At 35.1% G+C, this 27695-nt stretch overlaps 1 protein-coding gene across 4 annotated transcripts in view; it reads left to right on the forward strand.

Moving 5' to 3' along the window:
• Positions 1–27693, forward strand: part of CYLD (CYLD lysine 63 deubiquitinase) — a 67345-nt gene extending 39652 nt beyond the window's left edge. For all 4 annotated transcript variants that reach the window (XM_012764429.3, XM_075995626.1, XM_012764427.3 and 1 more), the window contains 11 exons: positions 3712–4091; positions 4983–5148; positions 6095–6236; positions 7793–7915; positions 11939–12030; positions 13426–13492; positions 17977–18109; positions 18990–19098; positions 19950–20068; positions 20321–20537; positions 22183–27693. In XM_012764429.3, coding sequence (XP_012619883.1) covers positions 3712–4091; positions 4983–5148; positions 6095–6236; positions 7793–7915; positions 11939–12030; positions 13426–13492; positions 17977–18109; positions 18990–19098; positions 19950–20068; positions 20321–20537; positions 22183–22367 — 1733 coding nt within the window. In that variant the 3' untranslated portion in view covers positions 22368–27693. The remainder of the gene's footprint in view (positions 1–3711; positions 4092–4982; positions 5149–6094; positions 6237–7792; positions 7916–11938; positions 12031–13425; positions 13493–17976; positions 18110–18989; positions 19099–19949; positions 20069–20320; positions 20538–22182) is intronic.
• Positions 27694–27695: the final 2 nt, after the last annotated feature.

The following is a 27695-nucleotide window of genomic DNA, read 5'->3' on the forward strand; positions in this document are numbered from 1 at the left end:
ATCTGCTACTTCGTGAGTTGGGGTTAGATACTTACCCACCAATATAACAATAAAAATCTGCTGTTACAGGAGTTGGAGTATTCTCATGTGGGAAATAACTTGAGTGAGTGATCTTTGATTTTATCTTCTGCATGCCTTCATTCTTTCTAAGGAAAGGAATCTAGTAAAACTACAGGTTTTTTAATAATCGAGGTAACATTAGTTCTTCAAGTTTATGCTATAATTTTATATTTATTATTCTTACTACAGATTCTGTATTGTAGTAGAATATTTCTGACTTCTTGATTCCACTAGACTCTGGTCTAATGTTACGTAATAGTTTCAGAAAGGGATATGGGTCCTAAACGACCTATATGGAATGTATAAAGTGATGACATTTGTGTGCAGTAGGCCTTCATCCTTAAGTTAGAAAATAGAACTAATTTAGTGGTAAAAGAGCATTATTTTTATAGTTAATTTCACTTATACATTTAAAAAACTTTTCTGTACAATATTTGATTCATTTATTCACTTTTTTTAAAAACAAATATTTTACAAGTTTGTGTGTGTGTGTGTGTGTGTGTGTGTGTGTTAGTGGCGATACCAAGTGGCGTAGATTTAGCCATGGAAAAGACTAACTAAAATTGCTTTTCTTGTGAAGCTTATATTCTAGTTTCATAGTATATATGATAGACAGATGTTTAGACAGACAAGGTAATAGTTGATTGTGACATGCACGGTGAAGGAAGTGAAGAGGGTGGTAGCACCTAGAAGCTGCCTACCACAGGGTGGTTTGGAAAAGACTCTTTGAGAAAAGGGTATTTGGGTTGAGACCTGGATGATGAGAATGAATTTGTAGGGAAAGAGCATGGCAAGAGCAATCGAAGCAGAGGAAATAGTAAGGGCAAAGGCCTGAGCAAGAAAGCGTATCTGAGAAATAGGAAGAAGGCCAGTGGCAGTAGCATAGTAGGAAAGGGAAAAGGTGTATGAAATGAGTTTAGAGAGCTATTTGGGAGCGGGATTGTCCAGGACCTTGTAGGTGTGGGTAAGAAATTTAGTACTTATTATAAGAATACTGGAGAGCCATTAGAAGGTTCTGAAATAGGAAATGATAATGATCACCTAAGATCTTTAGATTTTAAAATGATTTTACTAGTTGTATGATGAACAGATTGGAGAGGAGCAAGAATGGGGATAGAGGTAAGGGGCTAAGTATAAGGTAAAAGGTGATGATGGCTTGGATTAGGAGATGCTGGTAGTAGGGGTAAGAGAAATTGGTGAGTTTCAGATAGAACAAACAGAATTTGCTTAGGGATTCAGGTGTTGGGCCTGAGGGATTGAGGGTTTGGGAAAGAAATGAATAATTAAAAAAAAATTTAGATTAAATGTTATTACTGAAGAATCTTAAATGGATAAGGTGTAAAGAACAATAGGTATAAAGTACAATAAGCACTCATGTAGTCATTACTCATTTTAAGAAAAAGACCATTGTCATTACCTTTGAAACTCCCTGGTTTATCTCTTCCTAGTCCCATTATCTTCATTGTCTCCTTTGAGCTACCATCATCTTTAGGTTAATGTTTTATCATTATTTTGTTTTTCATTATAATTTTATCACTTAAGTTTGCATATCTAAACAGTATATTTATAGTTCTTTTTTGAGCTTTATATACAGGGAAACAGATTGTATGATTGTTGCATAATTCCCCCCTCAACATTATGTTCCTAAGATTCATCTAGGTTGCAGTACGTGATAGTAATTTATTCATTTTCATTGCTGTGTAGTATTCTGTGGTGTGAATATACCAGTTATCCACTTGACCACTGGTGGCCATTTGAATTGTTTTGATTACATTTTCCTGCTATTATTAACATCTCTGCTATTGACAGTCTTATACATATCTAGGGTATATAACTTGGAGTGATATTACTAGGTCATAGGATATGGGTATCTTTCCTTTACTAAATAATGTCAAACTGTTCCCCAAAGTAGTTATATCAGTTTTTACACTGTCTCAGTCTGTTTGAGTTACTATAGCAGAATACTATAGACTGGGTGGCTGGTAAACAACAGAAACTTATTTTTTACAGTTGAGGTTCCTTCCCTCTGGGAAGTTGGGAAGTCCAAGGTCAGGGTGCCTGCAGATTTGGTGTCTGGTGAGGACTCCCTTCCTGGTTAATAGATGGCCATCTTTTTGCTGTTCTGTCACACAGTGGAAGGGATAAGGGAGTTCTCTGGGACTCCTTTTATAAGGGCACTAATCCCATTCATGAGGGCTTCGCCTTTATGATGTAATCACCCCCTGAAGACCTCACCTGCAGATACCTTCACATTAGGAATTAGATTTCAACATATGAGTTGTAGAGGGCACAAACATGCAGTCTATAGCACTTTCTCATCAGCATTGCATGAGGGTATCTATTGCTCCTCATCCTTACCAACAGTTAATGTTCTTAGACCTTTAACTTTTGAAATGATATCGCATGTTAATTTGGGCTTTTCTTTATATATTTATTTGCTAATAAGCATAAGAATACCTTCATTGATTTGTTGGTGATTTGGGTTTCTTCTGTGAATTGCCTTTTCAAGTCCTTTGTCTATGTTTTTTCTAGTTTTCTTTTTGTCTTTTTCTTATTGATTTATAGACCTTTTCTAAATTTGAATCCTTTGTCAACTATATGGATTGCAAATATTTTCTTCTAGTTCGTGTCTCAGATTTCACTCTTGCTGTGATATCTTTTAATAAACAAGTTTTTAATATTAATGTGGTCATATTTATCAATCTTTTTCCTTTTATGATTTGTATACTTATGTTTAAGAAATTTCTACCCTGAAGTCTTGAAGAACATTCTTCTATATTGTCTTCTAAAAGTTTATAGTTTTCCTGCCACATTTGCTTTAAAGTCACTTGGAACTGATTTTTGTGTAGAGCATGAATAGGATTCCAGTTTAATATTTTTAAACATATGGATAACTGATTATCTCAACACCAGTAAGAAGTTCATTCTTTCCTCATTCATCTGTCAGCTGTATTAGTCATTTTAAGGAAATAGCTTTTGGCTGTGTTTCTATTTACTGTATATTTGTTTTCTCTTAAATATATTCTGTTTTGTGTTTCTTTGAGCTTTAAGCTTCTTTACCTATGTTTGTTTTCTCTTTCTGTTCTTTTGTTTGTTCTTTTCTACTTTTGGGGAGTATTCTGTTTTTCAAACTTCTTAAGTTTATGCTCAGTTCATATTTAGCTTTTCTTTTTTTTCTAAAATAAACTATTAAGTATATAAATTTCCTTTATAAGTATTAATTTAGCTATGTTCTACAAATGTTTTCTTTTTCTCTCTCTGTCCTCTTTCTCTCTTTTTTCTTTAATTTTTAAAAGTTATATTTCTTCTTTGATCCATTGGTTATTTAGAAACGCTTCATGTAAGATGTAACTTTTGCTATCTTTTTGTACTGAATTCTAACTTAAAGAATATAATGTATATCATACCATATCACTAATAGATTTTTTGATTTGAACAATTGGGTGCCATTTACTGGTATAGATAAATTTGAAGGAAGGGAGGAGAAGTAAGAATGCTGTTTTGGAAATACTGAGTTTGTAGTGCCTTTGAGAATCCTAGTAGAGAGGTTGAGTGGGCAGTTGGACTAGGTCTGTATATTAATTTTTAAAGATGTAAGGCATATTTAATATTCCTGAATCAATTTCTCTAATTAGGATTAATTTTTTATAGTTGCAGAAGACCCTGCAAAGTCACTTACAGAGATATCTTCGGACTTTGGCCATTCGTCACCACCACTACAGCCTCCTTCTGTGAACTCACTGTCCAGTGAGAACAGATTTCACTCTTTACCTTTCAGTCTGACAAAGATGCCCAATACCAATGGCAGTATTGGCCACAGCCCACTCTCTCTGTCAGCTCAGTCTGTGATGGGGGAGCTGAACAACACGCCTGTTCAGGAGAGTCCGCCTTTGGCCATATCTTCTGGTAACTCACACGGCCTAGAAGTGGGCTCACTGGCCGAAGTTAAAGATAATCCTCCTTTTTATGGGGTGATCCGTTGGATTGGTCAGCCGCCAGGACTCAATGAAGTACTAGCTGGACTGGAACTGGTAATTTAATTTGACTTAAAAATTGCAATTCTTTTCTATAAAGGGTTTTGTGCAGATTTTCCCCTATTATATGTTTTTTTGGCAAACTTTTCTATTTGTCAAAAAGCCATCACTAGAGAAAAATTTTATTGCCATGTTGCCTTTGCTACTCATGAGGCTTCTGACACACTTGTTTCTAACGTTAGTTGATCTGTGTTCATAGAATGAAAGTGGATTTTTAGTCTAATATATTTAGGCTCCTTATTTTAAACAGAATTTAGTAATGAAAGCAAATCTGTTACCAGTTTTTCTTTTTCCTTCTCAGCCTCCTTCCCTCAAGTCGGTACTAATAGTTATATCATTAGCTTTAAAATTAGTCATCATTTTCAGAGATCTTTTGAGATCTTCAGTAGAGGGAAAGATTTTCCCTTTGGAGATGAGGAAAGCATATTGTTTGACATTTCATAATCAGGAGAAGAGAAGTTGGGTACATTTAACTTTTATTTAAATATATTTCTTTTTTTTTAATTTTGTCTTTTTCTATACTAGTGAAAACTATGGGGGAGGGAAGAGTTGTTAAAATAAATAGCTTCCTCCTCCCAAGTTTTAATGCATATAGAAATGGTGTGAGAAAGTAAGTTAACCAGGGAAGGTTTAAGCATAGATTCTTTTCTTTAAGCATATGTTCTGAAAGGAAATGTATTGAAGACTTCTTGCTGGATTAGAGAATTAATTTCTTAAATCAATAGCTGTGGGCTGAAACACTTTTTAGCCAACCCCTTTTTCTTAATGTAGTTCTCAGTACAAGTGTGAAGAGGGAATTCTGAGAAAGAGTAAACTAGAAACCTTAGTTCTGTGTATACTATCTTTGCAAAGTGTAGTGTAATGCATGTCAAGGCATTTCTCTTTCAGGAAGATGAATGTGCTGGCTGTACAGACGGAACCTTTAAGGGCACTCGGTATTTCACCTGTGCCCTGAAGAAGGCACTGTTCGTTAAACTGAAGAGCTGCAGGCCTGACTCTAGGTTTGCGTCACTGCAGCCTGTTTCCAATCAGATCGAACGCTGTAACTCTTTAGGTATTTGAATGTTTTTCATTTATTTACCAATCTGGAATGATTCTAGTTCTAATCTTACACCATTTTACATTATTAGGTGATGGTGACATTGTTTAAATATCTTACCAATGCTCATCAAGCTTTTAAATCAATAAAAATTGTTACTTGATATATAAGAAAGTTACTGTAAGAGATGACATTTTAAAAAAGTGTTAAATATTAGTCAGGAAAGGTGTTTGGGACTTGAAAAGTTAAAAATAGTGGGATTTATTTTTCTCTTCCTGTTGATTACAGACATTTAATTTTTAGCAGTACAGGAGGTAGAAATTGAAATGTGGCTTTCTTTTTGGCACTGACTTCCCTCTCAATGTGTGGTTTAAGTTTACCAATAAACATATTTTATCAAGAACTCAGAGTTAGTATCAGTAATTTTAGATTGATTGGTGGAGGACTGCACTCGTCATCACTTGTAGTAGGTGGTAATTTCTTGAAGCTGTCCCTTTTCAGTTGTGGATAATAGTGGTGAAGCATCTTGAGGGTTCAGCAAGTGTAAATAGAAAAGCCATCTTTATGAAAAACATTTTCTTTATGAAAAACATTTTTCTTTATGTTGAAGTAGTACTTTCACATTTTTTGTTTCTTTTCAACTTGAAAATGAAGTTTTCAAGTTTGGATAAATAATACAATATTTGGGAAACAAAATATTTTACTTGACAGATGCTTTTTACATGTTACTTAATACTCTAAAGTGTTTTTTAAATTACAGAGGAAGTAAAGTTGAAAATGATCAATAGCAATTTTTACAAGCCAAGCTGAATAGCAGTTAACCAAAGCCTATCTTTAACTTGAAGTTGAGGAGTAAATTTTGCTCAAAATACCAAAACATTTTAAAATGAAGAAATATATATGGGAATAGATATTGCAATAGTTTAAAAGAATTCATTTACATTTTTAAAAATCTTTTCAGCATTTGGAGGCTACTTAAGTGAAGTAGTAGAAGAAAATACTCCACCAAAAATGGAAAAAGAAGGTTTAGAGATAATGATTGGAAAGAAGAAAGGTATCCAAGGTCATTATAATTCTTGTTACTTAGACTCAACCTTATTCTGGTAAGTTTAAAATTAATGCAGGTAGAGACAGTGTCATATAGGCAGGGATACATGCGTGTGTGTATGTGAAAGAAATTGCCAACTTCCTCTGAGTAGAGAAACCAAGTGATTAGGGGTCAGGAAAGAAAGATTTGCTTTTCATAATATACTGCTTGTAATTTATTAAATTTTATCTCAAGTTTCTGTGTCCAAAACATTACCATAAAAAGTAATGTAATTATAATGAGTAATTGCTGAGTGATACAGTTATAAGTGGAACAGTTATACCGAGGTATCTGGGAAATCTTTGTGTATATATCAAATAACATGATTTGTGATAGGCCATTGGATGATGTGTGCTGTATTTGTTTTAGGAGGTAAAGGCAATCATAAAACTACATTATTTAAAAAAATTATTTTAAGTGGAATCACTATTGCCTGGTATAGGTAAGTTTTTTTCCAAAGTGAAACAATTTAACGTGGCAAAAATCTTTAGGCTCTGAGGATTGAACAAACAGTCTTTAAACTCTGAGGATTGTACACTGCCAGTACAGCCATGTCGTAAGAATTAGGAAGTTAATAAGGGATGTTCAGATTTTTAAAGTAGGGAGAATAAAACTAACAGGCCATTTTGTTTGCAAAATACTTTCAGGCCAGGTGCGGTAGCTCACGCCTTTAATCCTAGCACTCTGGGAGGCCGAGGTGGGTGGAATGTTTGAGCTTAGGAGTTCAAGACCAGCCGAAGCAAGAGCAAGACCCCGTCTCTACTATAAAAGAAAATAGAAACTAGCTGGACAACTAAAAATATATAGAAAAAATTAGCTGGGCATGGTACCTGTAGTCCCAGTTACTTGGGAGGAGGAGGCAGAAGGATTGGTTGAGCCCAGGAGTTTGAGGTTGCTGTGAGCTAGGCTGACACCATGTTGCTCTAGCCGGGCAACAGAGTGACACTCTGTAAAAAAAAAAAAATACTTTCAGTTTCTCAGATGTGTTAACAAAAACAAGCCTTGCAGCATTGATAGAATATTCTCTAGATTTCCTGATAAAAATCTGTATTAACAGCCAAATTTTCTTTTTCTTTGATATCAGCAAGTTACTGCTGTTAGTCACTCATGAGTGATTTTAACATTTAAAGAAATTTAGATCTTTGCGAATGGACATGGGGAGAGAGAAGTATGATACTGGGTAGTGATACACCTTGCGAAATAGTTTCCAAACTTCCTCCTCTGCTGTCTGTTTGTAATACTCAAATTTGTAGGCCCTCTTTCAACTTTTGCAAAGAAGTTTTCTTTCTTAATATGCTACAGGCACATTTTTATCTTTTAACACTGTCAATCTATTGTATGTGTTCTTAGTACTAGTATTCTTAACCTGAAAGGGTCTCTAGGTCTCAGTGATTGAATCACAGGAATCTTCACAGGGGTTTTGGGTACTTGTGTTAATGGGAAAAACATAAATTGTTATGTTATTTGTTTTACACTTTGCTTTTTTTTTTTTCCTCTTCTGCTTCTTTTTAGAATCTGTTTCTTGAAAATTACATTTCTAACATGAATAAAAATATTCTTTTTATTTTGCAGTTTATTTGCTTTTAGTTCTGTTCTGGACACTGTGTTACTTAGACCCAAAGAAAAGAATGATGTAGAATATTACAGTGAAACTCAAGAGCTACTGAGGACAGAAATTGTTAATCCTCTGAGAATGTAAGTAGAAGATACATAGTTACTTTGCTATTACATGGCGTCCTACTTGCTGTTTACTGATACAGTAATTAATTTATACCCTGCTTTGAAGTAATAAGAAATGGATGAAAATTAGTTCTCTTGGTGAAAAATAAATTGTTTTAACCTTTGGTCCTTGTACTTTCTTTGCTTATTTAATTTTGTAAATCTTGCCAAGGTATAGAACATAGTATATTCCATGAAATTACTTAAACCATTTTGGTAGAGTATACTGTAGTTTAGTAATTGCAGTAGGTTTAGAAAAACTGATATATAGTACTTGGGGTTCTTATCTTTTGAAATAGTTTATTCCACTACTACCCCTAACATAATCATGCTATATATTGGTATAGTCTGGCTTCTTAAACTTAATTTTATCTGAAAGAAAAGGAACAAGAGGCCAAGCGTGGTGGCTCATGCCTGTAATCTCAGCACTTTGGGAGGCTGATGTGGGAAGATTGCTTGAGGCCAGGAGTTAGAGACCAGCCTGGGCAATATAGTAAGACCCTGTATCTACAAAAAATAAAAAAAAATTAGCTAGACATGGTGGTGCATGCCTGTAGTTCTAGCTACTTGGGAGGCTGAGGCCAGAGGATCCCTTGAACTCAGGAGGTTGAGGTTACAGTGAGCTATGATTGTGTCACTGCACTCCAACCTGGGTGACAGTCTCAAAAAAAAAAAAAAAAAAAAGAAAAAAGAAAGAAAAGGAGCAAGTGGAATTTTTTATTTATAGAATAGCTAGTATTTAATACTTTTGTATTAATACTAGCAACTGATGAGATATAGTTTAGTAACATGTGAAAGGATATATTTAGACCTCTTTCCACCTCCTTTAAAAAGGTGATTCTTGTTCCATTTCCTAGTTTAGGAATTATAAATGTGTCTTATTTTGGCCCCAGGCAGCAAGTTGTAATGGTACAAGCACAAGTGACAGGAGACATCTAGTAAAGACTTTGAATAGGTGGTGGTAGTGATATGTGATAATGTCACATTATAAAATTTAAACTATGAAGAATTAGGACCATAGATCATAAAACAAACTTGTTCAAATGGAATATAGAAAGCAAACTAATTTAAAGTCCATATTAAGATAAATTTAAATCTTGTGACATACTTTTTTTTTATTTAATGATTAAAATAGTTTTATGTAAGCTTTTTACCAAAAAAGGATACTGAAATAAATGAACATTCTAAATAACCTATTATATCACATGACTAGGAAAGTAAATTATAAGAGAATAAATGTCCCTGTTTATATCTTTTATTTTCCTTAAATTCTGTAATGAATTCTCTAGTCTTGATTTTTACATTAATTATTTTGTCTTATGCAAATTTTCAAACATACTTTCTATTTTTTTACCCCCAAGTAATTAATACTGGAACAAGACAGGTCAAATCCAAAATTCTAAGGCACTTCATTCCTTACTTCGAAAACACTATAATTTAATTAATAAACATTCTTTGAATGCTATTGTCCATCCAGGTAAGAATCATAATTAATCACACTTTGTCCCCTGTCCACAGTAAGAAACTTGTTAGATGCCCTGTTGCTATCCAGATTCCCTTGGCTGCAGCATTCATATCAGTGTTATAGCTCACAGGTTTTGATACTGAAACCTCGGCTTTCTCCATTGCAAGCTTCTCAATGGTGGAGATACTGCGTACTCATTTTGTATTCCCAGTGGCGAGCAGGTTGGATCACTGTGTTAAGTGGTAGATGCTCAATACATGTTGGTTGCAGGGAGCTGATGAGTGAATGAATAGTCAGCATAAAAAATGGATATAAGATTAGCTAGTCCTGACTTGCCCTTATTAAGCCAATGGTGGCCACAAAGTTCTCTTCTGAAGCAGTTTTTAGAATTAACATTTTACGTTGACATTTAACTGAATGAATGTGTCCTGTCTTCAGAAAAAGATGAGAGAAAATGTCATAATTATGCTGATATGCTTATATGGTTTGATTGCAGATTTTAGATTTTTAATTTCTATTAATGCCCTCTCCCATTTCCCTTGGTGGCTATTTCACCATTTGGTATTTTCTTTTCTTTTAAATTTCAGCATATTATGGGGGTTACAAATGTTAAGGTTACGTATATTGACCATGGCCCCCTCCCCCCTTGAGTCAGAGCTTCAAGTGTGACCATCCCCCAAATGTTGCACATCTCACTCATTATGTTTGTATAAACCCATCCCCTCCTACCCCCTCCCACTTGCCCGACACCCGATAAATGTTATTCCTGTATGTCCACTTAGGTGTTGATCTGTTAATACCAATTTGCTGGTGAGCACATGTGGTGCTTGTTTTTCTATTCTTGAGATACTTCACTTAGTAGAATGGGTTCCAGCTCTATCCAGGAAAACACAATAGGTGCTATATCACCATTGTTTCTTAAAGCTGAATAGTACTCCATGGTATACATATACCACATTTTATTAATCCAGTCATGTATTGATGGGCACTTGGGTTATTTCCACAACTTTACAATTGTGAATTGTGCTACTATAAACATTCAAGTGCAGGTGTCTTTTTTGTAGAGTGTCATTTGATCTTTTGGGTAGATGCCCAGTAGTGGAATTGCTGGATCAAATGGTAGATCTACTTGTATCGCTTTAAGGTATCTCCATATTGCTTTCCACAGAGCTTACACTAGTTTGCAGTCCCACCAGCAGTGTAGGAGTGTTCCTCTCTTTCTGCATCCATGCCAACATTTATTGTTTGGAGACTTTTTGATAAAGGCCATTCTTACTGGAAATAAGTGATATTTCATTGCAGTTTTGATTTGCATTTCCCTGATGATTAGAGATGTTGAACATTTTTTCATATGTTTATTGGCCATTATTCTATCTTCTTTTGAAAAATTTCTGTTCATGTCCTTTGCCCACTTATTGATAGGGTTGTTTGATTTTTTCTTGCTGATTTTCCTGAGTTCTAAATATATTCTAGTTATCAGCCCTTTATTGGATGTGTAGCTTGTGAAAATTTTCTCCAATTCTGTGGGTTGTCTGTTTGCTCTTTGATAGTTTCTTTGGCTGTGCAGAAATTTTTGAATTTGATCAGGTCCCATTTATTTTTGTTGATGCTGTGATTGCCTTTGGGGTCTTCTTCATAAATTCTTTGCTTAGGCCAATGTGTAGAAGAGTATTTCCAGCATTTTCCTCTAGAATTCTAATAGTTTCACCCCTAAGGTTCAAGTCTGTTACCCAGCGTGAGGTGATTTTTGTGAGAGGTGAAAGGTGTGGATCCTGTTTCAGTCTTCTACATGTGGCCATCCAGTTCTCCCAGCAACATTTATTGAATAAGGATTGTTTTCCCCAGTGTATGTTTTTGTCTGCTTTGTCAAAGATTAGATGGCTATGTGCGGATCGTTTTATATCTGGGTTCTCTGTTCTGTTCCACTGGTCAATGTCCCTGTTCTTGTGCCATTCCCAAACTGTTTTAATTACTATAGCCTTGTAGTATAGTTTGAAGTCTGGTAAATTGATACCTCCTATTTTGTTTTTATTGCCTAGGATTGCTTTTTCTATACGGGGTCTTCTCTGGTTCCATATGAAGCATAAAATTATTTTTTCTATATCTGTGAAAAATGATGATGGTGTTTTAATAGGGATTGCATTGACTCTGTAGGTCACTTGGGTAGTACAGACATTTTAACAATACTAATTCTGCTGACCCATGAGCATGGTATATTCTTCCACCCTTTGGTATTAAAAGGACTTTTCTCTTTCAAAATTGCATACTCATCACTAACTTGTTAAAAAATATTTTTCTTGTATTAATATGTGACAAATGTAAGATGTATAATAGTATCTAGGATAATTCTGGTTCTATATCTTTAATTTTTCAAACTTCAAGAAGCAGCCTATAATTGTATTCTTCAAAACAATTGTTTAGCCTATTGATTTATGATGTGTTGGAGTTGTATGAGAAATGTGTGATTCTTAAGATGTGTTATATAATTTAATATATATGCCACTATCAATTAATGTTTTTTTACTAACATATAGATATGGATATGTGTGTGCCACAAAAATTATGAAACTGAGGAAAATACTTGAAAAAGTAGAAGCTGCATCAGGATTTACCTCTGAAGAAAAAGGTGACTATCTTAATTTATAGTATATTCATTAAAAATAACTAGAAATCATATTCATATGCTAAATTATTAGCTGAAATGTACATGTTGTTTTGGGTTTTATTTTAAATAACAAGTTAGTTTCTATGTGATATATAATTTTCTCCTCTTTTTGTAAACTCTTCTCTTATCCTAGTGTCTTCCAAGAGTGAATGATAATGTGGAATAATGAACCCCTTTCAGAATATGCCTGGTTCTAGCATATTAAATGCTTAACACATTGATTGCCACATTAGAAAGAAAAATTTTTCCTTGGGGCCACAATGTTTTATTACTGAAATAGAATAAAAACTTTGAAAACAAAATGACGCTTTCTAATTTAATGAAAAATTTGTTATTTTTTATTGTTTTCTATGTGTAAGTTACATGCAGCTTGAAAAATAATTCACTTCACACAGCTCCCAAGGTAAAGGGACGTATGAGTTACATACGCTTCACGAGGTCCCAGGCTCAAAACTAGCGTGAGTTAAATACAATTTACATGGCAGTTAACGTTAAATAAAACATTCTTCCCTTTCCATCCAGCAATAATATTCTGAATTGTTTCTCTTTCTGTGGTAAAGGGTTGTGTGGAGTCATCTATATTTTCCTACTTTGTTTTCCTTGTTCTGAAAGGGAGTTACAAAACTGCTGATAAGAATGAAGTTTAACAGTTTTAATCTCTTCATAGCTGATGGACTTACAGATTCAATGCTTGTCTTTGAACTTGTTAGCAGCATATTGTAACCAGCTATAATGTTTCAAGGCTTGAACATTATTTAAATAGCAGGAAAAAACAGGGCATACTTCAGGTTTTATTCCACTTATCTTATACCCCCCCAAATTAATTATTTCGCTATTTGTGAATTACTATACTCTTTAAAAGCAATAAAGTTATAACAAAGTTGAAACATAATACTTTACAATATCTTTGTATTTTTCCTTTGTCAGGAAAACTTAAAAACTATTAATATTGAAGGAATGAAATTGAATTCAGTAAGAAATATGACTTATAAATAAAAAATAGAATGATTAAAAATTTTGCACTCTGGGAGGCTGAGGCGGGCGGATTGCTTGAGGTCAGGAGTTCGAAACCAGCCTGAGCAAGAGCAAGACTCTATCTCTACTATAAATAGAAAGAAATTAATTGGCCAACTAATATATATAGAAAATTAGCCGGGCATGGTGGCGCATGCCTGTAGTCCCAGCTACTCGGGAGGCTGAGGCAGGAGGATTGCTTGAGCCCAGGAGTTGGAGGTTGCTGTGAGCTAGGCTGACGCCACGGCACTCACTCTAGCCTGGTCAACAAGCGAGACTCTGTCTCAAAAAAAAAAAAAAAAATTTTGTCTGTGACTGATTTGATTTTACATTTTCTTCTAGATCCTGAAGAATTCTTGAATATCTTATTTCATCATATTTTAAGGGTAGAGCCATTGCTAAAAATAAGGTAACTTTTAAATTGTTCTAGAAGAATTGGAAAAGTAGACAGTCCTCACTTCTACTGCCGTCACTGAGTAGAAATAATTTCCTTGGTGATTACTTCATATTGTATTTATATAGAGCTCTTAATATGCTAGATGAATATGGTGCAATTAATTTTATTCATTGTCCTCTCCATAATACCATACTTAACTTGGAGAACAAATCCAATATAAATTTGTATTTTTAATTTTAAATGTAGTGATAAGTATTATTACAAATCATTTTCTTATGAAACTGTATATAAATATTTTTGTAACTTAAATTAATGAACCTTTTAGGAGAATCTCATTTTAACTAATCACTTTGAGAACACTGTTTTTGTGTACCTATCAGAGAATTAATTTATCTTTAAATTAGCTTTCTTGTTTTTAGTTGTGTAACTTGGTCTTCCCCCACACCCCATGTTGAATGAAAGCCTTGAATTGAATGCAGTTCAAGTTCTTGGTGAAATGTTCTAAATGGCTAAACTTTCAGGATAGTTTGAATGTTCATAGTCTAAACAGTGGTCCTTTTTACATTTTAACCTGGGTTTCTCTATTGAGAATCTTGGTCATGTACAATACATTTCCCTAAAAGCTAACCGTAGACAAGTACTCTTACTCACTTATGTCCTAAGTGACCGTCTGATGCCAGTGTTGGGTTGATGGGCTAGGAGAAGGAAGCATGGATACTGCCACATTGTGGTTTGATATCATTTGGGAAATTGTAACTAATGAAGTGAGACACAGTACATAAATATCAAGAGCTCACGTTTATTGTCTATTCAAAGATGGTAATAACCATATGTGTACCTAGGAAATCCTAGAGAATTGTCTAGAAAATACTATAATTAACAACAGAATTTATAATTTAGCTGTGTAAAAAAACCATGGGAAAATCAATAACATTTCTGTATACCTTCAAGCAAATATGAAAAAGAATAATTTTATACTTCATGAAAGTATAAAATACCAAGAAATCAATTTTATTGAGTAGATTTTTAAAAAGACTTATGCAGAGCTAAAGGAGGATTTGATTAATTAGTGAGAAAGATTGTGTTCTAGGAAGGAAGATTAAATATGTTAATTTTTATGAATTAATTTGCACATAAATACGATCTTAACTTTATTTTTAGAACTTAGGAAAGTGATTTTAGAGTTCTCTACAAAATGAAGTGGGTAAAAATATTGAAGAATTAGTTTAGAAAATAGTTCTATTATAAGCTATAAAGGCAAAGCTATAGACATTAAAATGGTGTGTAATACTGGTATAATATTAGAAATATGGATTAATAAAACTAAATAGAAAGCTCAGAAATAGAATTAGTGATATGTAGTATTTCAGTGTCTACACTGAAAGGTTGGCTTCCAAACATAAAAGAGAAGAAAAGATATATTTAACATATGATATAGGAAACCTAGCAGGTACTTTGGGAGGAAAAAAGACAATTTTGTTTTTAATTTTAAAGAGATAAATTATAGATGCCTAAAACATTTGTTTTCATTTTTTTTCCTAGTTCACCACTTAAGGGATGTAATACACTCCCAGTTATAACATAGGCTGGATACTGCAGTGATCCTCAGAAGGCATACAGAGGGGCCAGGCACATCCGGGAATATATCTTAGAGTCTTAAGGCCTCGTGGATTTGAAAGGGCCCCGGGAAGTTCTTGCACTGTCCCACCCACCCCCCAAGCAACCTCTTCATATTGAGAATCACTGTTTAAAAAATAATTTTAAGTTAGCTCTATTTTTTCAAATGTCATTCTTCCCCTCCTCTTGCCTTTCTTTCTGATTGAGGGAGAGTTAGTTAAGGCAACAATAGGAGGATGAGTACCTTAAAAATCTGTAATAATAAAATAGTCTAAAAGAGCCTGAAAGATATCTAAAAGATATTCCTAAATGATTTGAAGAGACAAAAGAAGAACTAGATACCAATGGAAAATAAAAACAGATTTGGTAACAAACAAAATCAAATAAAGTAAAACAGAATTTCCAGAAATAGAAAATATATCATGATGGGTGGGAGGGGGTACCTCACTGGAGGCAGTATACACAGCTGAAGAGAGAATCGCTCATTTGGAAGATAGAGTTGAAGAAAGTACCCAGAATGTAGCCCAAAGGAATAAAGAGAAAACTAGAAAAAATGCACAAGAGACAGGGAAGATAGATTCTGACTGGATTTCCAGAAAGAGACACTAGAGAGAATAGGGAAAAAGCAATGTTTCAAGGAATAATAGCTGAAGAATTTTCAGAATTTTTAATACACTTAAATTCTAAGGGTAAAGATATTCAGAATTCCTGAGCAGGAAGAACTAGGACTGAATAACCATTCAGAGACTTATCCAGGATATACTTTAGTAAAACAAAATTGAATTTAGAATAAGAGAGTGGAATGCAAGAAATAAGGAAGAATGAAGAAATTGGTAAATTTGGGTAAATTAAGCCTTCACATCTAAAAGACAGCAACAGCGATAGTAATAATAGTAGTGATGAATTGCATGTGTAGTGTTAAAGGCAAGGCGAAACTAAAGTCATAGCCACTAGCAAGAAAGCATGGTGATTGGTGGCAAAATATTCCAAGAAAAAGAATGGAATAACCTCAGCAATCAAGAAGCAAAGATGGAGGGAAATTTTCAGACTGTATTACTGAGTAACTCTCATTGTAGGACATGGTCTGGGTCTTCTTATTCTATGGACATACCATATCTGTATTATATTCCATATTGCTGGGTAACCCAGAATCTGTGAAGAATTTTAGTGGCTATCCATTGTGATCTGTGTCACAAAGGTAGATAGACTCAAATGATATATTCCAAGTGTTTTTATCTTCTCTGCAATTGTCAATTTTATTTTCAAGTTAACACAGTTGTAGCCTTCTTCCCTTAGGTTTTCCTTAGTGGAAAACTATAATCTAAATTGCACAGTTCTGTTCAGTAGCACCAACTTTGTTGTGATTCTCTAGGGTTTTACCCTTCTAAAACTTTAGAAATGAAGTTTGAGTGATGGCTGTTCCCCCTCTGCTGTTCTCCTGCCCCAGTGTCACAAAGCTGTTGTCTTCTTCATCCTCATTTCTGGGTCCCTGCTCTCAGCATCTGCAATGCCATACTTCCTTCAACCACCATCCCTTCTCTCCCGCTGCCATTATTGTTTCTACTTGTTGTAACTACTGACTCTACTACTTTCTCGTTTCTTAGTTTCTTGTCTTATTTTTTTCTGTTGCCTATTAGTTTTCTATGCTTTGGGGCTTTCACAGAAAAAATCTGGCCTTTTGTAGTCATCAACAACCAATTAAAATATTGGTATAGCATAACCTGCATGTTTTTTGGTTATCATCTGTTTTTATTTGTTGTAGGTTCTTAAGGATCTCCTGTTTTGTTACCAAATAAATTTTGTTCATTTTGGGTACAAGTTGCTTTGGGAAGCTGAGGCTTTCTGCAGATTGGTCTCCGAATAGCTGAGATTTTGTTATGAAAACTATGTTAATATTTTCCCCCCCAATCTTGAAATCTAGATATAAGTCTAGATATAAATAGTCTGAGTTTATATCCAGAAATTCTACTAAAAAGGTAAATGGTAGACTTAAAGATTATTAATCCTTTTGGTATAGTTAGTTTTAAAGATTAACAGCATTCTGTAGTAAAATACTTAGAAAGAAAAATGTTTAACATAAGGGTAACACTGTGATTGGCATATATAGGTTGTCCCGAAAGTCACTACACATAGGGAAACTGGGAACCTGTAGCTAAAGTATCATTACTTACAAAATATTCATTATAAAATTTTACAAAATGTTTCATTTGTGTGGAGACTTTTGGGACACCCTGTGGTAGGCATTTACTTGGTATTTGTTGAATAAATGAGTGATCATTTAGAGGACAACATACTTTAGCAGAAAGCATAGTAAATGGTTGTTAGCTTATTATTATAACCCAGGTTATACCTGGGTTCCTTACCTAGTTCTTCCTTTGACATGCTGGGAAGTCATTCTCCTTCCCTGAATCTCAGGGGCTTCATTTTAGAAATTAAAGTTTGATCTAGAAGGTCTTTTCAGGGTCTGTCACATTCAGGAATACATTAGTGTAAGGTTTTATTTTCCTGTTTTGAGCATTAAATGCAGTTTGCTTCTTTCTAGATTTGGATTATGAAGTTTAACAAAGTGATTTTAGCTTCTAGTTATTATTGTTCACACAGTGCTTCTTGATTGGGGTCATTATTCCATTGTTTCTCTCCTAATAACTAAGAGAACTTGTCAATATAAAAACCAAAACAAGGGATCATTTATAAGGTCTTGTGCAAAGTACATTTGATTATTTTATCCAAATAGTTTTCTTTTCTCCGTGTCGTTCTTACTATCCCAAACTGCATCATCGATGGTATGATTTTTCTGTTCTCAAATACCACTGGAACAACTTCACGTTTTGATTTAAGCATTTAATAAATAAATTATATTTTTTTCTGCATGCTTTTAGATCAGCAGGTCAAAAAGTACAAGATTGTTACTTCTATCAAATTTTTATGGAAAAAAATGAGAAAGTTGGAGTTCCTACCATTCAGCAGTTGTTAGAATGGTCCTTTATCAATAGTAACCTGAAATTTGCAGAGGTTAGTAATACTCACTATATTTTATATGAAAGGATTCTAAAGACTATTGGTAGAGTCGATATCTATTGATTTTAACCAGCTGAGAACAGTTTGAAACACAAACTGTTATGAAAACACAAATTTCAAAAAATGTGCAATGTTTCAACTTGTCTATATAGAAAATGCCTTATGATTAAGATTGAACTTTTTGGATTTTTGGTGCCAAAGAAAAGACCAAGCTAATTTGTAACTTGAAAACTTTTAAGTCATTTAAAGCAAAAGGAAGATTTATGTTTTTAAAAAAAATTATCATTTTACCCAGTCATATTACCTGAATATATCAAAAGACAATGTATACTTCTCCCCCTTCATTAAGAAACAAAAATGTCAATAAATTCATTTATATTGGCTTATTAAGGAACAAGTAATATAAATTATTTTTCTTTTGCTCTCTACTGAGTGTCTTCATTATTTTAGTAGTACATGCTTATGTTTTATTTTTATTATATTCATTTCTGAAGGAATGTTTGGTAAAAGCTTAACAGCCACACTTATTTCTTTGTTGAAATACAAAGAATTGTGTCTTTCTGTGACAGTTTCTGTATCACATTTGCAAAAATAATTTCTCTAAAACCTTTATTGAATATAAACCCAACGTAAATGCCACTATCAGTAGTCATTATTATCATTTAAGACCCAAAATTGTTGAACTTCCTTCCTGCTAGGTCTTGGTGACTTGTGGCTTGTGAGTGCTGTTATGTCCAGTGTGTGGTTCCTGTTTTACAGACTGTCAATTTATGGCAAAAATCATTGCTTGATTTGACAGCCATGACTATTTTGGTTTTATAGGGAAATTTTTTTTCAGCACTTTGATTCTAAAAATATATATCTTTTTTTATAGGCACCATCATGTCTGATTATTCAGATGCCTCGATTTGGAAAAGACTTTAAACTGTTTAAAAAAATTTTTCCTTCTTTGGAATTAAATATAACAGATTTACTTGAAGACAGTAAGTATAAGATTTTTTCGTTTGTTTTGTTGTTTTTAAGAAATAATCTGTCAGGTCCTTCTCCTTAGTTGTGAGTAAGAATCTAACTGGAGACAATACTTCTAAAAGGCAATTCAGTATCTGAAGAGCCTGGATATAGCAAACCAGTAATTTTAGTTCTAGGAATTTATTTTAAGAAAAATAATTTGAATGAAAAAAAGTATTTTATATTGCAAAATGTGCTTATTGTCATATGATTAAGAAATTAGAAACAACCTAAATGTTAACAAGAGGGGAATAGAGGGGATAGAGGGGAGTTAAATGAGTTGAATATCTGTACAATGACACTACTGGCATTCAAATTCATGGTTTTGAAGACCAGTGTATATGAAAACAGTCATGATGGAAAATTAAGTGAAAAGTACATTGGTACATTTACAGAAGGGGCTCAGTATATGTGTACGTATATAAACACACATACACACATAGTTATGTAAATATTCACACATAAAATTATTGGAGAATTTTACAATAATATTGACACAGTTATCTCTTGCTAACTGAAATTACAGATGCTTTTAATTTTATTTGTACTTTCTTATATGTTTGAATTTTCATCAGTGGACATTTTATAATGGAGGGAAAACACCCTACAATATGCTATTTTTAAAAAATTGTTCCTTGGTCAGACAAAATATCTTTGAAGACATTTTGAGTCCAAGAAAATCCCCTAAGAGTATGGGAGAGGGACAGACATTTTTTGAAGCCACGAATATTATTCTTTTTAAAGCATAACTTTTATTTTTAACCTTCTTAATAAACAAATGCATTTTTAAAAGGCCCCGTAACTCTCCCTCACTCCCCCGTTTCAGCTCCCAGGCAGTGCCGGATATGTGGGGGGCTCGCAATGTATGAGTGCAGAGAGTGCTATGATGATCCGGACATCTCAGCTGGGAAGATCAAGCAGTTTTGCAAAACCTGCAACACTCAAGTAAGTTTCCTTCACTTAATGGATGATCTCTTGTTGAGAGTTAAAAACAGATGCAGGCTTTGAAAAGTCTTTGAAAATCATAACTTAAAAAAATTCATAATAAAATAGTATTGTTTATGTCTTTTCTGACCCTTTATTTGATAGCTAAAGATTGAACTTTATAAGGGGTGTGTATTCAGTAAGAGTAAGTAGAGTCCATTCACTTGAAACACTGTAGCTTACTAATGACATTCTCTTCATGGTCCATTTTAGGTCCACCTTCATCCCAAGAGGTTGAATCATAAATACAACCCAGTGTCACTTCCCAAAGATTTACCTGACTGGGACTGGAGACACGGCTGCATCCCTTGCCAGAAGATGGAGTTATTTGCTGTTCTCTGTATAGAAACAAGCCACTATGTTGCCTTTGTGAAGTATGGGAAGGACGACTCTGCCTGGCTCTTCTTTGATAGCATGGCTGATCGGGATGGTATTTAGAAAAACTTTCTTCTACATGTGGCAGCATTTTGGTTTGTAGTGGGATAGTTCATGGTGGGATCACCTATTTTGAATACTAAGATATTTTGTGAGACAATCTTCTCAGGGTTATCTTGGTGACACAGTTTTAAATCTTGAATGCATTAACAACCCTGCTACCTAACTAGGGAATAATACTGTTGTGATATTTTGACATGCATGTGTTCTTTGTTAAAAAAAGAATCCTACAATTCTTGCTTTAGGGCTGAGAGATTTTATTTTCAGCTTTGTTGTCCTTTACTTTCAGGCTCCTCTCCTTTTTGCATAAGCCATAGTAGCCACTTACTGAGCACATGTAGGCCAGGCTCTCTGGGAGTATATGAAGTCATTCTACCTAAACCCTGTGAGATGGGAATTATTCCTATTTTTCTGTTATTAAACCTGTGGTTAAAGGTGCCTAAGGTCACAGAGCTTATATTTAACTCATTCTTACTGATCTCAGTGCTTACGTTTTTTTATACTAAACCATGTTGTCTTCCAAATGACAAAAGCTAAGAACAAAAGTAAATATCCTCTTTAGAAAAATAAGCCTGTTCTGTATTTACTACGTTTCTTCCTGAAATGGGGAATGTACTATACTTGCCAGGCCATTTTCTAAGATGCTTGGTCATTATTTAACAAATACTTAATGAGTGCCAGGGTCTCTAGTAGGTTTCAGGAATGAAATGCTGCCAAACAGCCACACCTCTACCTAGGCACGGTTGTGAAGAGTGACTTTCATGTTCTTTCTTTCTTCTTACATCTAATTTTTCCTTTAGCCATTCTCTAAAGGGCAGTTCCTGGGTCTTCTGGTGTGGTCCTCTAATAACCTAAGCCACACCCTGTGGCTGCCTCTTGACCAGAGGCCCAAGTTTTAAACCAAGAGTCTTCTGCCTTTTCTTAGCTCTTAGATACTCGAGGGACATAGCCGAGCGCCATCTGTAGATGTGTCCCTGACCCAGTTATTAATAGCATTTGTGTTGAACAGCGTAACTCAAAAGCATAGAGATTTCAGACATTTGGAAAAGCCCCTCAGAGTGTGAAACCAGGAGGGCCTTTTGTGGAATCTCTGACACCACACCCTAGAGCACCATCATCCACAGTCTGATGACATGTAAAACGAACTGTGTTAGAGTCGTACAAATACGTTTTTAAAGTTCAGGAAAATATAATAGTGTTCGTTTTACTAGATCTGCTCTGGATTGGACAGTCTCGTGGAAAGTGTTCTGGGCTGCTTGTGTCTGGGGGAGGATATGGAAATGTGAAGATGCAGCCTGCCTGCACATGTGTAGGTAACATTATTCCCTGACTGAACACAGAGAGAAGGCTGGAAGCAGGCGTGGGGCTTACCTCAGAATATGGTTCTTTTTTTTTTTTTTTTTTTTTTTTTTAGCAGTTTTACTCATTAATGGCCCCAGAATCCTTTCAGAAACCAAGAAATGAGAAAACTCTTAAGAGTTAAGGGAGGCTTTAACTTTCAGATATCAGATATAATCTTTTAGATCCTGAAAATTAGCCTTTTCTGAGTTGTAGGACTGTGAAATTATTTTGGTGGGGCAGGGCAGCAAAGGGGCTTAGAACTTTACTGCCCTAAAAAGAGCGCTTCCTCTTTGTCACAGGTGGTCAGAATGGCTTCAACATTCCTCAAGTTACCCCGTGCCCAGAGGTGGGAGAATACTTGAAGATGTCCCTGGAAGATCTGCATTCCTTGGACTCCAGAAGAATCCAGGGCTGCGCACGAAGACTCCTCTGTGATGCGTACATGTGCATGTACCAGAGCCCGACGATGAGTTTGTACAAGTAGCCGGGGTCATCTAGACAGGTGAAGAAATGGAAGGCAAAGTTTTCACGTTGCATTTCATTCAAGCTGGCAGTTCTGTTCAACGTCCATTGCCGGCAATGGATGTCTCTGTGGTGATGATCCTTCAGAAAAGGATTCCTGTGTTTAAAAACAAATTGCTTTTGTGTTACTGAAGTATTTAATAAGAAGCATTTTGCACTCTAGAAAGTATGTTTGTGTTGGTTTTTTAAGAAGTCTAAATGAAGTTATTAATATCTGGAGCTTTAAGTTAAGTGCATTAATCATATGATATTTTTGGAAGCATACAATTTTAATTGTGCAAGTTTAAAACCTCTCTTAGTCCATTGAGAATGTAAATAAATGTGTCTTCTTTATGGACCAAGGATATGAAATCATTTTTACTTTGTAGCTAACGGTTGCCTTGAGGAAGAAATAATTGGTTTTATTGAGTCTACTTTTAATTTGGTTATTAAAGGTGTACTGAATTTGATTTGTTAATTCTTTCCTATATAGTGCTGACTCCTGCATGTCTGCAATCTGCTGAGTTTCCGTGTTTCTGCAATAGTGGTCAGAAAAATACTTAAATTCCCTTAACAGTGTTATTTTCTATTTGTTCTGGTTTTGAGAAAAATGAATGATTCTGTCATAAAATGTCCATTTTTGATGTAATTTTCCTGGAGGATTAGGGTATTCAGCAATTGAAGCTCTTCATTCATGGTAGTAACTGTTAGCTAACAGGCTTTTTATTTTGAAGGCTCTATTTTATGAAATAGGGCACAGTAAATTTATGAAAGAATTGGGGTGATAAGTGAATAATATCTCTTTATACACATATATAGTCCATAAGAAAATAAATTTGGCGTGTAGAATTACTCATTAAATTTTCCCTGAAGAGATAGATATTTAAACCTCTATTATTTTCAGTAAGTTTGTCCAGAACTTAAGTTTGATCTGTCAGCCAGTATTCTCACTAAATTCAGTTTGGTTTCCCTTGAGTTATGAATCAGATATTTTATTGAAATGTTAGCAACAGCTTCATCCTCCTTCTGATTAAGTAAGTAGAAAATGGCTGTTTCTTTAAGTACTATCCATCGTGTATGTATAGACCACAGTGGTGGTTGTGGACTAGAACCATAAATTATAAATGTCAGTGCTGTGGAATGTATATTCTCTGAGAGTCGTTTTGTGGTACCGTTGTCTTTCTGGAATGACATCCTAACCATGCAGAAAGACAAAAAAGTTGTCATATGTACATAGCATATGACTTTATAAAATATTTAATGTGAAAAATGTATGAAGGATCTTTACAAACCCTGCAATTATTTTTTTAAAGGCACTTTTACCCTTTGGTTTTATCATTCCATTTTGCTAATGTTTATTAGCTTTATAAATCATAATAAGGTACAAAAACTCTTTCATCTTGTAATTTCATTTTTGAAATGAAAAATTACACACATTTTGCACATGGCGCACTGCTGTGTGCTGAGGTTGGGGTGGTGAGAGGATCACAGCTCAGGGGCGAGGCTGAGGGACGCTGGGCTGGGCTGGCCCTGCCTCTATCACCTGGGGATGCAGGATGTGTAAGGTCTCCCCTAGCTCTGACTATCTAGAAATCCAGTCGTCCTGTAATAAATATGTGTTGGATGAAGAAATGGATGAATGAGCTCGTCAATGTGATTTTAAAAGATTGTCTGGAAAAATGATTAGGACTCCATATAGAGTCAGCCCTTGGTATCTGCAGGCTCTACATCCATGTATTCAAGCAACCACAAGTCGAAAATATTTTTTAAAAGTATGGTTGTGGCTGTATTGAACATGTACAGACTTTTTTCTTGTCATTCTCTAAACAGTACAGTATAGCAATTATTTACATAGCATTTACATTGTATTAGGTATTATAAGTAACCTACAGATGATGTAAAGTATATGGGAGAGTGTGTGAAGGTTATATGCAAATACTACACCATTTATATAAGGGACTTGAGCATCTGCCTTTTTGGTAACCACAGGGATCCTAGAACCAATCCCATGTGGATACTGAGGGATGACTTTATAGGTAAGACTGGATTTAACAATTAGAGAGAAGGAAGTTCCTTTCCTGTAGAAATTAAAACAGAATACGAGTTCAGGAAGCTCTGTCTTGCCCAGGCTCTCCTGGTAGAGGAGCTGCAGAGCCTTGTTTGGATGCAGGCCTCACTGCAGAGCCTGGGGTGTGGGCTCTTTTAAGTGGGAGGGGCTTCATCCATAAATGATCTAAGGTCTTTTCTTCAAGTGGAGCTGTACATCCTTTTAATGTTACGTGGGGAGAGAGTGCTCAGTGCAGGGCTGCCTGGGGCCGCCTCTGGTGGTTCCTGGGGAGGCTTGGCCCTTCCCTTGCTCCTGAGCGCCATGGGGCCCTCCAGGAAGGCTTCTGCCCCTGTCCGTTCTGGTTCCATCTGGGTGGTCCCTCCTTGTTCCTTGTTTCAGCATGCTTGGTTTGTCAAGTGGGCATAATTAGGGCTGGACTGCATGACACGGGTGGCCAATGTGCCTGTTGATTTAATTTTTAACCTTAAATTTTCTTTAATATTTTTCTGTTGGGTTTCTAAATGTTTTGGTTATCCTTTTTTCATTATTCTATCTTCAATCAAGATGACAATAGAATAGAATCATCTTATTTCTAAATGGTTCATAGCTACATGTTCTTCCACCTCCAAATAAATACATGTGTGTGTTTATGGGGCAGAAGGAGAGAGGCAGAGAGAGAGGAGAGGGGAAGGAGAACAAACATGTTACAATATAGAAGCTAATTGTGTCCCGTCCCTCACTGTCAGCTTTATTAAGGACTTTGACACCATCCACAAAAGAGTGTTTTATAAAACTGGAAAAACACATTGAAAACCAAGATAAACAGTAACAAAAATCAGTTTGATATAGCTGTTACAGTTGCTAAGGATTTTCTCCATATAATAGTTGAGGATTTTTAAAATGTTTATTTGCCAAATTCTGTAGATAAATGGGCAGGTTCTTCCTCTCCCTTGGATTCATTTATTTTTTTCATATAATTTGAGAATAAGGGGAAGACATAGTAATTAATCTTATGGAACTCCTATAGTCACCCAAATTTCTGGTTGTTTATACATGTCATCTTTATTCAGGAATTAACTAGTCTCCATAGCTGGATCTTGAAAATTATCCAGTTAGATAGTTTTGAATCCACTTGAATCATAGACCAAGATGTGAATGGAGAATAGAATATTAGGTCTTGGCTGAGGAACTGCCAACCAAGAAGTATTTAGTGGACATTTATTAGGTGCCTGGGATTGTGTCAGAGGGAGTATGAGACATGCCCCTACCCTCAAACAGCTTCCCTGCTGATGCAACAAGAGAATGTCTGTTACTGGCTGCTCAGCTTAAGTGCAAGGGCGACAGGTCTGGGGAGGCTTTGGGAGGCAGTGTGGCATCACAGAAAAAGGAGGGGATGAGAAACCTGGATTCTAGCCCCTTTTCTGTCACTTGTTCTGTAGCCTTAGATAATCTCTTGACTTCTTGGGCTTTAGCTTCCTCCCCTGTATAACAAGAGGGTTGGACTATTGAATTTTATAGAAAAATATACAAATTCCTGGGTCCCAGGCCAGGCCTGGCTGAATCTGACTCTTCATGAAGAGAACGTAGGAAATATGTTAGCAAAAAGCTGACCTGGTGAACCTGGTGACCATGGCCAATAAGGTTTGAAACCACCGAACTGGAAGATGTCAGAGGTCCCTTCTCTTTTTGTGATTGTGTGATCATATAATGTTATTGGTTATTCTACATCATTGTGGTTACTTGGATGTTTATCATATTATTTATCTGTGTTTACATATGAATTTGTATAAGGAACACGTTTTAGTGTATGTACCTCAACCTGTTGTTTCCTAGGGGTCTTTGGAACACAAATAGGTCTTAGGAGGATATTTGTTATTACCTGGATATTTTTCTTCCATTTTATTTATTTATGGGAAATTGAGGCTCTGAGAGCCAAAGAAATGGAAGAAAACAAAATTTGTGTTTTGTTAAAAAGTTAAAAGTTAAAGAAAAAAATTACATTATTTCTTACTATCTGCTACTTTATGATGTAAATTTCAACCTATGGGAAGACTTTTCTCTTGGGTAACAGGTCCTTTTATCATAAAGTAAGATGTTCTTCTTAAAATAGGTGTTTAAGGCCTGTAATTAAAAATAAGACCATCTTCTCCAAGGGTTGGTGATGTGAATGGCACACCCACAATTCTCTATCACTGAAGATAAAATTTGCATTCCCCAAAGCAAGGGAAGGTGGTAGAGGAGAAGGGGAAATTACAATGGAAACTCGTGTGCAGAAGAGGGAGTGGAGGAAGAAGGAAGATATACTTCTTAAAGCAGATATGCATGGGGCCGTTCGAAGGCAGGGTTTCTGTGGGTCTCTGGGGACTGTCCCTCTTGTCAGAGACTAGGATTTTAGAGTGAGGCTTCCTGCAGGGAGTTAGCATTGCACTTGTTTGTTCTCCTTCCAGGTGTCATACTGGGAGAAGAGATGGGAGAGGGGGAAAGACTCTTAGCAGCTGAAGGGTTTCTCTTGAGTCAGAAAGCAGCGGTAAAAAGTTAACCAGCAAAGGCGGCCCAGGGAGTGAAGAAGGGGCAAAGAAATCTGTTCCTCCTTCCTGGTCATAGTAAACATCAGTATCTGTAGCCAGGCTACTCAAGAACCCCATTTGATTTCCTAGCCCTTTGTCTTGGCGTGGGGACATTTTTATTTCATCATATTTTAAAGTCTTCATTTCTTTTTTTAACATAGTCAAGGAGAAGGGCCAGTTGCAGGGGGATTATCCTTTCAAGCACCACAACTTCAGATATAATTCTCTCGTACCTTTAAGTACTATCTGCTTTCAAGTTTTATTTATTCTAGAGGGATTATTTGGAGACTCAACTGTCCTTGGTTTTATTTTATAAAATGGTCTAGTACTGTGGAATTTTAACTTCAGAAAGTCTTAGTGTCATATCATAAACATTCATTTTTAAACAAGTCACATTTGAAACTTTTCAGGGAAGTTGTGGTTATTAGTAGATTGGTATAAAGGAGCACATTTTGTACTGCATTTCCCATTTCTGGTATCTTGTTCAACATTTTTTATTTTTTTGCCTGAAGAACATCCTATATTTATGAAAACATTCTTTAAGAAAACCACCACATAAAATATCCCTTTACTATCAGATTGCTCTGATTTAGCCTTAATTTTGTTAAACTTTTTAGAGATGAATGAAGCGCTGCTGTGGAAAGATATGTGCTATCTACTATTTCTGTACCATTAAAATGACATTTTTATGGTTCCC

The sequence above is a fragment of the Microcebus murinus genome, chromosome 20, assembly GCF_040939455.1.
Source record: "Microcebus murinus isolate Inina chromosome 20, M.murinus_Inina_mat1.0, whole genome shotgun sequence".
Taxonomy (NCBI): domain Eukaryota; kingdom Metazoa; phylum Chordata; class Mammalia; order Primates; family Cheirogaleidae; genus Microcebus; species Microcebus murinus.